Raw genomic sequence first — 14661 nt, forward strand, 5'->3', positions numbered from 1 at the left:
CTCTCTCTGCCTGCCTCTCTGCCTACTTGTGATCTCTGTCTGTCAAATGAATAAATAAAATCTTAAAAAAAAAAAAAAGAAAGAAACCTTGTACCTTTCTCTTTTTATTCATATTACCCGGCCCATGCCTACCCTTTCCCATACATTCAACCATCTGTTTACTCATGACTCCATCCAAAATGTTCTTATACTTCATCTTTAACCATAAAAGTCACATCAGTCTTTTAAAGCCTCTTCCCTCTGTGAATTTCTTGTTGCCTTCCTCATCAGAGATCATCCTCACCCAAATATTTTCAACACTCTGTGCTATTTTAATGGTTTTTATGACATATAGTATCTTTTCCTATAGTTATTTTGTATTCATCTACCCTCCTGTATTAGACAGTGACCTCCCTGAGGGCAGGGGCTATGTCGCATACAATATAGTAGCTATACCACCTGATTTAGTGATTTGCACATAGAAAGAGGTTAACAAATATTTGCAAATACTGACTGATTAAAAGACTTGGGAGTCAAAAATCTTAGCTGAAACCTGTACTTACTAAAAATTTGGTGGCAAAAAACAATTTCAAGAAAGAATATGCAGTTCATGTATTTCTCTAGTTATTATAAAATCTATCCTTTAACCTGGACTACCAAAAAATATATTATTTGGGTCTTTGCAGAGATGCTTTTACTAAATTGTTCTTTGGCCTTAGGACTTTGAATTATATAAAACTATAAGCTGTTATACATGACTTGCTTTTGCTATTACAGCTATTAAATATCCTTGGGGATAGTATTTACCATATTGCACAATTTCCTCTTGAAGGGGAACCCAACCATAGAAAACATTGCTCGAAGGTCTCAGTGCTTGAAAAATCTCACCTTTTGAGGGACTGGCCTTTTTCTGATGTTACAGACAGTGAAACTTATAGACAATTATTTTAGTCCAAGAGAAGCATAGAACAAATTTTGTGGTCCATCTTGAGCAAATGTACAGAATCCTGTACATGCATTTGGTGGGTGTGCTGGATTGTCTGTTGTCAAAATGTTAATCTTACTTTTGGTTTTATTTTCCTTTATCTGATTATTCTATCTTTTCTTTCTTTTTTAATCCATTTGAATTGCACATCTTCATGTAAATTTCTTGAAACTCATTTTGGAAAGAACAAGTAAATAAATAAATTAGTAAGATACAGGAGTTTTTTAATCCTTTGTTTTTCCTTCAGAATAGTTTTAAAGTCTCTCCTTAACATAGTGAAGGACCAGATCAAAATGTCTTCCTAAATTTACTGATTTCACTACAACAGTTACCACACAGCAAAAACCAACCACTAAAGAATTTCCCTGTAACCAAGGTGATCTGACTACTCAATACTTCATCTTTCCAAAGGACTTTGAAATACTAGAGATAATTAAGATAATAAAACCATTCTTGTTTCTCAATACAATTATATGGGTTAGGATTTCTGGTTAGAAGGAGAGGCAGTATTACCGTGAAAATCAGGTGACCAGACTTCTAGTCCAGATTATGTGTCCAACCAGTTTGGTGACCATAGGCAAACTGTATAATCTTTCTGAGTCTCAGTTTCTTCAGAGGTTGCATAATACCAGCTTTCCCAAAGAACTGTTTGTTGTACATGAGTGTGCTAAGATATGTTAATTGGTGCTCCATGAAAAAAAGGGTCAAATAAGTTTGGATAAGACTTAATTAAATCAAGATACACAGAAGATAAATAGTTTCTTAATGATGGGATTTATAAGAGTCTTTAATTGTGACTCTCCAGGGGAGTGTGGGTAGAAAGAATATGGAGCACTACCTGAACTTGGTTTTCTTTGGGAGCACATCAGTGGATAAGTGCAATAATGACTAGTTGCAAAATCCAACTTTTTCTCCCCCTCACTCTGTGCCCCACGCTCTCACATGTTTACAGCTGGAACATATATATTGAGGTATGCTAAAGGATGTTTATGGGGTCTTCTATGAGAAGACAGGCTTTATCTATACTGGGAAAGAGAGAAAATTTTAGCCCAGGGTAAATAAGGTAAATCATCAGAAGAAAGTACATGTACTATCAAGCTCTAGATCCAGAACATGCAGTTAATTGTGCATACCTTACATTTATCAAGTATGTGGTTGAAGATACACTATTGAGAGAGAGCATGTGCATTGTAAAAGAGCAAGAAAGAACGAGAGTCCTAAATTTTTAAACTATTTCTTGAAATAACCTAAAAGCATAGTGACAAAACTGTCTCAACTTTTTTCAAACTCTGCAAACATGATTCCTAGAGACACAAACAGTGGTATATGACCTTGTACTGGAACAGAGTTAGTAAAACATGTGGTTTGGACTCATAAAGACCTAGGTAAGAATCTCAGCTGTTTTTCCATTTCTATGTGTGACTTCTCAATGACCTTCAGTTTTCTCACCTGCAAAGTCTCTAACCTTGTAGCTTGTTTTAATGGTCAATGACTAAGCGTATGTAAAGAGGCTAGAAAAGTACTTGACACATAGAAGATGCTCAATAAAATGTTTTCTACCTTCCATTATTGAGGGTCCTCAGTGTACAGAGGCTAGGGTCTGTCAGGAATAGTATCTTGTATTTATGTGATAGACACTCAATAATGTGTCTGAATATGCATAAACTTTGATTTCCAGACCATGAAATATTACACATCTTTCAAGACCTGGCTCAAATGTCACTTCTTCCATATATGATCTGTTTCTCAAAGCTTCACAGATTTTACTTTGCCAGTGAACTCTCTAAGTATTTTGCTTTTACTTCTATGTTATTTGGCACAGTTTTTTCTTGATCTGCTATTACTTGTAGACATGTCATATCTTCTTTACAAGATGCAATCGCTTCTTGTAGGCAGAAACTGTTTTATTATTTCCTGTTTCTCTTCCAGTGCTTAGCATAGTTCTTGTTCAAAAACATCCTCTGACCAGGAATGATGACTAACGGAGTTTTCCTCAGCTCAGGCCTTTCCATCACTTGTTAGATGGCTTTCTCTTTTTATGAGTAAATCTTGCTATTAATCCCATGTCTAGAAAAAGTTCTAAAAGTCCTTTTTTGTGAAACCATCCTAGGAAGCTATTCGACACTCCTTTTCTTTGTTCGCGTTGCACTTTAGACAAATCTCTATTACAACTTTTACATATAGTTTTGTAATTTTTTTTTTAAGATTTTATTTACTTATTTGACAGAGGTGGGCAGGGAACACAAGCAGGGGGAGTGGGAGAGGGAAAAGCAGGCTGCCTGCTGAGCACAGAGCCTGATGCAGGGCTGGATCCCAGGATCCTGGGATCATGACCTGAGGTGAAGGCTTAACCACTGAGCCACCCAGGCACCCCTGTAATTCTATTTTTACAAGACTATGAACTCTTGGTGGGGACAACACACGTCTGTAGCCCAACCCCCTAAAAGATTTTGGGATATAGTAAGTATTCAAAAAAACCATGCTGAATGGATTCCCCTTATACAGGGGCCCAGTGCAAAATGTCATGGAAGTAACTCATGGTGTTTTTTGCTGGGGAAAATATAGTCTTTGTATTCTCGGGATGAAACAATATCCAGGAAGGATGAGAGCATTGGTCATGCAAGAAAAGGGAAAAGGAATCGAAAAGAACAGAAAACAATGAATCTAGTACAAGGTCAAGCTTTCTAAGAGTTCCACACAACAAGAGCAGGAATGATTCCTTTAAGGAAAGCTTAGGTTTTCCATACTAAAATGAATCTGGAAAAAGTGGAAAGAAGGCATGAGAAATATTAACAGCCTCAATATCAACTGTAGTGGAAATAAACCTAGCTTATGAAAAACGTTACTTGAAATTAATGCCCTACCTCACGTTCCTCTTCTTGTTCTTTGCGAATCTGCTCCAAACGAAACTGTTCTGCCATCTCCCTCTCATGAGCTTCCCTCTGTCAATAAAAGAGAAAGGGAGCCAGCACTCAATAAACACTGGTTTACTTACAAAGGAGAAAGGGGGTAAAAAAAAGAGCTCATTCCCAGCACTGTGATACTAAAAAGTGTTTTTTTTTCTGGAACAAGAATGGAAAGGGAATGTTGCGTACCCACACAAACACCTGGGTACCTCTGGGTAGCATGGCAGTCAAGATCCATCAGAAGATCTTTCACTGGTCTTCCTTTTTGGTCTTTTCTGCTACTTCTCCTGTACCCAAGTGTCAAGCTCTAGTCACATCAGCTTCCATCACACACCCATGCTTTCTGGCTCCTTGCTGTTAGCATATATCACCTCTTATTTCCTACCCCTTTTCATATCACCTCTTATTTCCTACCCCTTTTCTTTATTTAGTACACATTAATACAATCTCTTCCATGAAACCCTCCCTTAACAGATTCCTACTTATTAGCTCTCCAAAAAAGCTGGAACAGACTTTCCACTGAAACTCCTGTTCACTAATCTCCCACAGAACTCAGGGCTTCCCTTACAACTTCTAGAATCCTTGCATAAGTATGGCTAACTGTGTTCTTAAGTTAATCTATTCTACACCACATTGTGAGTTTTCTTTTGGGGGCAGAAACTGTGGCTTATTCATTTCTCCCTCCTTCAATGCACAGTAGAGGAGCAGGTACTCAAGAAATATTAAATCAGTAGTTCTCAATGTTCTCAACACTGACTATACCATAGAAATCACCTGAAGAGCTTTTAAAACACTGCTAGGTTTTTACCATAGGCAGATTAAAAAACAAGGAAAATAAATATTAGGCCCATTTTTGTTTTCATACTCATGATTCTTAAAAAACTTTGTGTTGTCAAAATGAACCATGCTTTAAGAACCAAGGGTAAAATTATATTCTGTTAACTGAATCTAGCTTTCTCTGTTGTAAACCCAACATTCTTAGGGATCAAAGTGATAGAAGGACTGGCTGGCACTTAAATAATAAAAGACTGTTTAGGATTGTGTTCTTTATCTTAGAAGTCCTTTGACCAAACCTACCTTTGCTCTGTCAGCCTCAAGTGAAAGGCGATAGGCCTCATCTTGCTCTCTCTTCACATTTTCTCTGGCTTCACGTTCATCCTTAAAGGAAAAGATTCAAATGTGTTTTATTATATCACTTTTTAAATAGAAGAAAACAATGATAATCCCCTTGTCTTACTCTTGTGTGAATTAGAATCAAATAAGGTACTTCTAAAGTATATAGGTTAGAAATAAGCAAACAAACAAGAACAGTATCACAGTAGATAGTGAAATAAGAATGTCTGGAGCCAGCTCTACCATGTGTAAACTGTGTGACTTTGGGCAAGTCATTTAACCTCTCCGGATCTCAGTTTCTTCAACTGTAAAATAGAAATAGCATTTGTTTCATAGGGTTGTTGTGATTAATGCAATAATATATACACAGTCTTGTAAAGCATGTGACAGTTCATTTTCACAATGATTAGTTCCCTTCCTCTTTTATCCTGATTTTTCTGAGATAAGCTTAGAGCCTGTCACCATTGGGGCAAAGGACTGGGAGAGCGTAAAGGACTAGAAAGTAATGGCTGGCATAAGAGTCTGAAAGCGAAATACCCTGGTTGACTACAGTCCACATCATATCACTAAAGTCTGGTTACTGAACTAAGTAACTGCTAAGTCATCCACATTTCATGAGCAGTTATTCAAGTTGAAGATCTTTTAAGACATTTTTAGCTTCTGAAGTAATTGTGCCATCCACCTACATTTAAATCATTACTTCATATGAAATTAAAAGTTCATTCAACTACCAGAATTTCTCATTTGTTAAATTCTGAGGTATAGCCAATACATGTGTACTTAAATTAATAAATACCCACACCTGTTGACATTAGAATATAGGTTTCCTTTTGGGCCATTTTGTGTAATAGCTGAGCGAATCATATAAAGTCACCAATATTTGACGATTTTTGACCTCTAAAAATGAAAATTTCATATGGCTTAACCTAATACTTTCTAAGTTTTTGGCTCCCCAATTCAATATATACTTAGGTGCTCTCACTGATAATCCCTATTCAAGACTGGGCTTCTCTCTGAAGTTTCAATCTCTTTTTAGTTGCAATGAGTCATCTAATTCCAAAATCTATGATATAAATAGTAACATTTCATTGATTCCCAATCTTTGAAATAAAAAATTTGGAAGAATTATAAGTTGCTGGCTGAAAGGTAATTGCTATACTATCTATGATGAAACAGTATGCTATATGAATTATATGGTGGAACACAATATCAGGAACAATATTTAACCACCTGAGAGACCACTCAGGCTGCAAAGCTTTCAAGGATAATTTACATGTCGTATAATATTACACATGAATAAAAATGGGTTTTAAAAACTTCAACTTGGAGACTTGCATGAAGCCATTAGTATTTATATTTTAGAGAAATAGAAGCATATACCTTTAAATATATTTTCACTAATTCGAGCTGGGTATTTCCCACTTTGGTGTATACATTAAGTTTTACTATGACCAGATACAATCAGCATGATAAGACATATTTTGTGCATTTCTATTTATATTAGCATTTGCTTAATTCATTACTCTGAATTCTTTCTTCCACTCAATATCCAAGTTTGTACACAGTGGCCACTTAACAGTTCATTTGGCCATGGTTGATCTATATTTGATATACAATGTCTTTATTTTTTAAGTCACTGAGGAGAGGTAATGGGGGGGATTAGCAGGTCTGTGTTTAAGTCCAATCCCTGCCAGTAGCAAGCTGTGTGTTCTTGGATAAATAACATCTCCCTTTTCAGTCATTTATTAAATTAAAGGATTGGATTTCTAAGGATTTTATGCCTCTGTGGACAAGTCTATCTTTCTAAATTCAGAAATCCCTAATATAATCAGTATAACCTATGGGAGTAATTTTATCTTTCTGTATTTCAAATGGAGAAATACTTAGGATGTCTAAAATTTTAATTTTACATTACTTTCTTGACCCTATCCCTCCAAATTAGTTTAGGTTTCTTGTATAATATTCCGTACTTTCCCTTTAAAACATTTATCACAATTGCAATTAATTAATTATCATATAATCATTTACTTAGTGTGAGATTCTCCCATGACACTGTAAACATCATAAAGACAGGGACCTTGTCTATATTATACACCTCTATATTCCAAGTGTTTCACACATTGCCTAGTTTTGGGGAGGTGTTAAATAAGCATTTGTTGAATAAATAAATTGTCTTCCCAGGCATAAAATATTTATTGTCTGCAGTAGAAATTAAGGAGGAAGAAGACAGCTCATCCACAAAGCAGCCCCATCTGAGTCAATGAAATCGACTGGCTGGTCAGAAATGACACGTTATGACACTACGTACACACAACAAAGGGACCTTCTAAAAGCCACCACAGCTGGAAGCCCTTTGAACATAAGTATAGTTGATAATAAAAGCATTCTAAGTAAACAGCTCTGTTTTAAAACAGACTGTTGCAGATACGAAAGGCCATTAAATCCAGGGATCTCTGCCACAAAATGTGGCACCTGTTGTGAGAGACTTCCTGAAGCAGCTAACTTGCTTCTTTCCTTCCCCATCTCTCCCCTTTAATATTAGGCATCACACTAGCACTGAGGATACAGAGACAGGCCACAGTTTGCTAAGGGAAGACGTGGATACTCATGCTTGGATCACCTTCATCATTATTTTTTGGAGCCTACTAACTTATTGGGAAGAGTTCAGTGTTCAAATTTTGCATTATTTTCCTTTTGTTCCTTAAATAATGTCACTCTCTTTCTACCTGAAATAGTTCCTGCTCCATCATCTCTGTCATTAAAAATCCTATCAGCTTTTCATACAGTTTTAGAAATGTAAGAGACTGACATGTACAAAAGAGCTACTATAAAGATGAAGAAACTGAAATCATAGGAGGATAAAGGATTTATACATGACTACCAATTAAGTGGCAGAGCTTAGACTTGAATCCAGGTCTCCTGACAGTTTCTTCTCCCCTCCCGGCTGCAATCCAATGCTCTTTCCTCTGCTCACAGCTCTCCCTGATTATCACAAATAGAAGGGCTAGCTCAGGCATGTGGCGCAGGATGAATTTTTTTAAACTTATTATGGTCAGAGCTACTTATGTGTTTGGTAGTTGCTTGTGAACGGCTATCATTTCTTCTTTTCTGTCTTGTCGATTTTATATTTTTTTCTAACTGTCATGTTTACTGTCATCTCCAATCTGGGGACTTACAGAACACTGTTTAGGCATCTCCCCCACATTATTCTATACAATTAAATTTTTAAAAAGAAAATGGGGAGATGGGGAGGAGAAGGGAGTTGGGGGAAATTGGAGGGGGAGATGAACCATGAGAGACTGTGGACTCTGAGGAACTAACTGAGGGTTTTAGAGGGGAGGGGGCTGGGGGATGGGTGAGCCTGGTGGTGGGTATTGTGGAGGGCACGTATTACATGGAGCACTGGGTGTGGTACATAAACAATGAATTCTGTAACACTGAAAAAAAATTAAAAAGATAAATAAAAATTTAAAAAAAAAAAAAAGAAAATTCCAGGTGTTGTGGTTTACATTTCATGTACAAACTTGTTCTCAGAGTCTATAGATGTACCTCTTGGAACTTCTCCTGCGTCCTACAAATATAGTCCTTGTGGAGTATCCCCTTGCTTAAATCTGAGTGTACAAATTAGACAAAGTGACTAGAAATACATGTATGTTTTGTGGAAGTAGAAGAGCTGGATAATCAGGTTCAGGAATAGACCTGGGGTGCTGCTTGGGCTGTGGCTTGGGTTATTTGGCATCAAAATACTCCTCATCACACCAAAATGTGAAGCTGGATTGCTCAGAATGAAGTGACAGCCTCCATTGGAGCCTTTCATTTACTCTCATACTGCTTTGTGCTACACTCACATTTATATATTTGTCTCACTGTTCCCTACCTGGGCTGTGAGTTGAGGGAAAAGCATCCATTTGATATGTCTTTCTATTCCCTATGGCATCTAGGATACCATCTTACATATGGCAAGCATAAATACATTTTTGTTAGATGAATGAATGGAATTTTCAGTGCTCAACAGGTATATACCTGAAGTTGTGGAGCCTCTAAGTAGTCAAACTAGTAATGTTTATCCACACATATTTCTTACCTGAGTATTATAATGACTTGTTAAGAAGTGCAAAAATTAGGGGCACGTGGGTGGCTCAGTGGGTTAAAGCCTCTGCCTTCGGCTCAGATCATGATCCCAGGGTCCTGGGATCAAGCCTCACATTGGGCTCTCTGCTCAGCAGGGAGCCTGCTCTGCCCCCCTCTCTGCTTCCCTCCCCACTCTACTTCCCGCTCTGCCTACTTGTGATCTCTCTCTCTCTCTCTGTCAAATAAATAAAATCTTTTAAAAAAAAAGTGCAAAAATTAGAATTCAAACCTAGTCTTTGTCACCCCAAAGCCTATGTTTTCTTCCCACTGTGACATAATAGGTGGCTCAGTATAGTTCTTCATCTGAGACAGTAGCCATTGAGTCAGATTTTCCTACAACCTATTAAAAATAATGAAAATATTTTGACCTGTCAAATAGTTCCTAAATGAGCAGCTTAACCAGAAATGGAATTCAGCTGTAACTTGTTACTCCTTGGTAGTGTTTAAAATTAGTAATCTTCAGTTAATACCCAAAAGACTAATGCAGAATGCTGAATTATCAAACTGAAGAAAGTGACAATGGTTAGGTTTGTTTCAGATACTTACCAAATACATACACAAATATGCACATACATATATTGTATTTATCTGTTCTTGAATGCCCATGTCAGAATGTACACCTTGCTCTTTGCCCTGATAAGTATCTCTGGTAAGCAGGGAAATGGCCCTGATATGTATCCCTGAAGAGGTATGGACCAAGATAACTTGAAATTCTCTAAATATAAATACTTAGAGATAGATAAAATATAACAAAGATGTTTAAAAAGTATTACTCAGCATGTGAGAAAGAAAGAAGCAAAGAAAGAGAAATACCTGGGTACCAGAAATAAAGAGGAAACCGAAAAATTAGAGCTGTAAATGAGGAGGCAATATGGAAACTGACAAGATAGATTACCCATGTTGGAAACCTAGAGGCCCAATTGAAATCAAAAGACTATTCTGGACTGAAGAAAGGTAGGGATAACTTAACTAGAAAGTTATCTATGGGATAACTTTTGGCAGTATAGTATAAGTGTAATTGGAGTCTGGGAAGAGGGTGCAGGGGAAGAGGGAGAGAAAGCTTATTTTAAGAAATGATGGTCAAAAGTATTCTGAATTTGATAAAAACTAAAATGCCACAGATCTAAGAATCTAAATGAGCCCCAGGTTAAAACAAAACAAAACAAAACATAAAGAAGGCTACATCCAGGCACATCATAATCAAACTGCATAAAATTAATTATAAAAAGAAAAATCTTGAAACCACAGAAAAGACATAATATGTATAGGGGAATAAATTAAGAATGAAAGTGACTTCTCAGAAACAGTGCAAGTGATAACAGAATGGAGCAACATCTTTAAAGCAATGAAAGAATACAATGTATCAACTAAGAATTCTATACTCAGTAAAAATATCTTTGAATTGAAAATGAAATAAAAAGACTTTTTCAGATGTACAAAGGGCATGTGTAAAAGTTAAAGAAAGCCCTTCACGTAGAAAGAAAATAATACCAACCAGATGGAAATCTGGATCTACACAAAAATTTAAATCTCTTTAAGAAACAACTAGGTATAACAATGGTATTTTTTAAAGAAAAAGAACCCATTCTAAAATTCGTATGGAAACTCAAAGGACTCCAAATAGCCAAAACAATCTTAAAAAATAACAAAGTTGAAGGAGTCATATTTCCTGATTACCAAACTTACTATAAAGCTACAGTAATAAAAACATTGTAGTAATTTATCCATTTTTATATACAATGGAATATTAGTCATGCAAAAGAACGAGATATTGCCATCTGCAACAATATGGATGGATCATATGGATGGCATGTTGCTAAGTGAAATACGTTAGACAGAGAGAAGACAAATACCATAGGATTTCACTCATAGGTGGTATCTAAAAAAAAAAAAAAAAAAAAAAGCAAGAAGACAAAAAAACACTTAAGCACTGAGAACAAACTGCTAATAGGGAGGTAGGTTGGTAAGATGGGTGAAATAAAGGGGATTAAGAATATACTTACTATAAATTAAAAATAGAGCTTCTCTATGACCCTGCAATTGCACTACTGGGTATTTACCCCAAAGATACAGATGTAGTGAAAAGAAGGGCCATCTATAGCAGCACGGTCGCCAAACTGTGGAAAGAACCAAGATGCACTTCAACGGATGAATGGATAAAGAAGATGTGGTCCATATACACTATGGAGTATTATGCCTCCATCAGAAAGGATGAATACCCAACTTTTGTAGCAACATGGACGGGACTGGAATAGATTATGATGAGTGAAATAAGTCAAGCAGAGAGAGTCAATTATCATATGGTTTCACTTATTTGTGGAGCATAACAAATAACATGGAGGACATAGGGAGATGGACAGGAGTAGGGAGTTGAGGGAAATTGGAAGGGGAGATGAACCATGAGAAACTATGAACTCTGAAAAACAATCTGAGGGTTTTGAAGGGGCGGGGGGTGGGAAATTGGGGGAGCCAGGTGGTGAGTATTATGGAGGGCATGTATTGCATGGAGCTCTGGGTGTGGTGCATAAACAATGAATTCTGTTATGCTGAAAAGAAATAAAAAAAAAAACTTAAAAAAAATTAAAAAAAATTAAATCCCTACTATATCCCTTTAAAAAAAAAGAATATACTTACTATGATGAACACTCAGTAATGTATAGAATTACCGAATCATTATACTGTATACCTGAAACTAACATAACAATGCATGTGAATTATACTTCAATAATAATAATAATAATAATAAACCATTAGAGTACCAGAAGGACAGATATTTATTTTTTTAAAAGATTTTATTTATTTATTAGAGAGAGAGAGAGAGAGAGAGAGAAAGCAAGCATGAGAGGAGAGAGGTCAGTGGGAGAAGCAGACTCCCTGCTGAGCAGAGAGCCCGATGTGGGACTCTATCCTGGGACTCCAGGATTATGACCTGAGCCGAAGGCAGTCACTTAACCAACTGAGGCACCCAGGTGCCCCAGGACAGATATTTAGACAAATGGAATAGAAAAGAGATCCCAGAAATAAACTCACATACATGATAAATTTATTTTTGACAAGAGTATCAAGACCATTCAAAGGAGAAAGGACATCAATGAATCAATGAATGGTACTGGGTAAGCTACAAAAGAATGAACTTGGGCCCTTATTTTACATAATATAAAAAAAAAGCTCAAAATGGATCAAAGACCTACAATTAAGAATTAAAACTATAAAACTTTTATAAGAAAATATAGGTGAAAGTCTTCATGACCTTGGATTAGGCAATGATTTCTTTAGTATGACAATTAAAGCACAGACAATAAAAAGAAATAAGTAAGTTAGACACAATCAAAATTAAAAACTTTTGTTCATTGAAAGACACTACCAAGGAAGTGAAAATGCAATTCACAGAGTGGAAGGAAACATTTATGTATTGTATATCTGATAAGAGTTTAATATCTAGAACTCCTACAAGTTAATGAAAATAAAAATGAACAATCTGATTAAAAAATGGGCAAAGGACTTGAAAAGACATTTATTGAAATAAGATATATAAATGGCCAATAATTACATGTTCATAGCAGCACTATTCACTCTAGTCACTTAAGTGTCTGTAATCAGATGAATGGATACACAAAATATGGTATACAGACACAATGGAATATTATTCAGCCATAATGTAATGTTTCCATTTACATGAGTTACTTAGAGTAGGTAGATTCTTAGAACCGGAAGTAAATCAGAGAGTACTAGAAACTGAAGGGAGCAGAATGGAGAGTTACTGTTTATTAGACTGGCTAGATTATATCACTGGTGAAGAGAAGTGTTATGAACAGACATCCCTGCCTTTTTCCTGATTTAAGCAAAAAAACATTCAGCCTTTCAGCAGTAAATAAAATATTAGCTTGTAGGTTTTTTTTTGTTTGTTTGTTTTAATTGATGTTCTTGGGACACCTGGGTGGCTCAGTCGGTTAAGTGTCTGCCTTTGGCTCAGGTCATGATCCCAGGGTCCTGCATCAAGCTTCCTGCTCAGTGGGGAGCCTGCTTCTCCCTCAGCCTGCCACTCCCCCTGCCTGTGCTCACTCACACTCTCACTCTCGCTCTCTCTCTGACAAATAAATAAATAAAATATTAAAAAATAATAAAAAAAATAGATGTTCTTTATCAGGTTCTACTCTATTCCAATTTTACTGAAAGTTTGTATCAGGAATGGATTAGCTTTTGCCCAATACTTTTTCTACATCCATTGAGATAATCATATGGTGAATCACACTGATTGATTTTCATATCTAAGGCAAGAAAAGGAAATAAAAGACATCTAGAATAAAAAGGAAGATGTAAAACTCTATCACAAATAAAATGATTAGAGATATGGAAAATTACATAGATTCTACCAAAAAGCTATTAGAACCAATAAGTGATTTTGGTAAGGTTGCAAGATATAAAATTGATATACAATAAGCAACTGCATTTCAATATACTAGTAACAAATGATTAGAACTTACAATTTTAAAAATACCAAAATAGCATAAAATATTTGAAGAACTTAAGGATAAATTTGACAAAAAGATGTACCCTGAAAATTACAAAATACTGCTGAGAGAAATTAGACTTAAATTAATGGAGAAATACATCATTTTCATGAATTAGAAGAGTCAATATTTTTATAGGTCAAGTTTCTTCAAATGATATACAAATTCAATGCAATTCTAATAGAAATACTGGCAGTATTTTTTGCAGAAATTAATAAACTAATTATAAAATTCATATGGCAATGCATAGGACCTAGAATAAGCCAAAATACCTATGAGAAGAAGAGAGAGGACTTACACTACTTGATTTCAAGACTTACTACAAAGCTGAAGTACTTGTGTAGGTATTCATATTAAGATAGACAAAAATAACCACTGGAATAAAATGGAGTCCAGACAGAGACCTACGCATATATGATCAACTGATTCTTGAATGCGAAGGCAGTTCAATGGAAAGGAGAGTCTCTGCAAAAAATAGTGGTGGAACTACTGGATATCCATGTCTCCCTCCACCCCTTCTCCCCACCAAAGAACTTTAATCCATACTTCATACTGTATATAAAATGTAACTCGAATGGATCATAGACCTTAGTATAAAAATCTAAAGTTAGATTACAGATTAAAAATATAGGAAAAAATAGTGACCTTGAATTAGGCAAATATTTCTTAGATATGACCCCAAAGCAGGACAGGTTTAAAAAAATTTAAACTGGACTTCACCAAAATTAAAAACTCTTGTTCTCCTACAGAGAGTTGAAAATGATCATGAAAATTAAGCCACAAACTGGGAGAAAAATCTTTGCAAATTACTTATCAAATAAAGAACTTGTATCTAAAACACATAAAGAACTCAAAGTGCAAAAATAACAAATAATCCAATTTAAAAAGTTGGCAAAAATAAAGACATATGGACAGCAAGGAAGTACATGAAAAGCAGCTTGATCTTATTAATCACTAGGAAAATGCAAATTAAACACTACTATATACCTATTAGAATGTCTTAAATTTAAAAAGATTAACCATACCTAGGGTTAAC

General features: G+C 35.6%; 1 protein-coding gene across 3 annotated transcripts in view; it reads right to left on the minus strand.

The window, feature by feature from the left end:
* Positions 1-14661, minus strand: part of LOC111142863 (Fas associated factor 1) — a 468894-nt gene that overhangs the window by 52873 nt on the left and 401360 nt on the right. For all 3 annotated transcript variants that reach the window (XM_022496233.1, XM_022496232.1, XM_022496235.1), the window contains 2 exons: positions 4948-5028; positions 3829-3906 (listed from right to left, as the gene is read on the minus strand). In XM_022496233.1, the coding sequence (XP_022351941.1) occupies positions 3829-3906; positions 4948-5028 (159 nt within the window). The remainder of the gene's footprint in view (positions 1-3828; positions 3907-4947; positions 5029-14661) is intronic.

Source organism: Enhydra lutris, unplaced genomic scaffold, assembly GCF_002288905.1.
Source record: "Enhydra lutris kenyoni isolate GAN:26980312 unplaced genomic scaffold, ASM228890v2 scaffoldscaffold9, whole genome shotgun sequence".
NCBI lineage: Eukaryota > Metazoa > Chordata > Mammalia > Carnivora > Mustelidae > Enhydra > Enhydra lutris.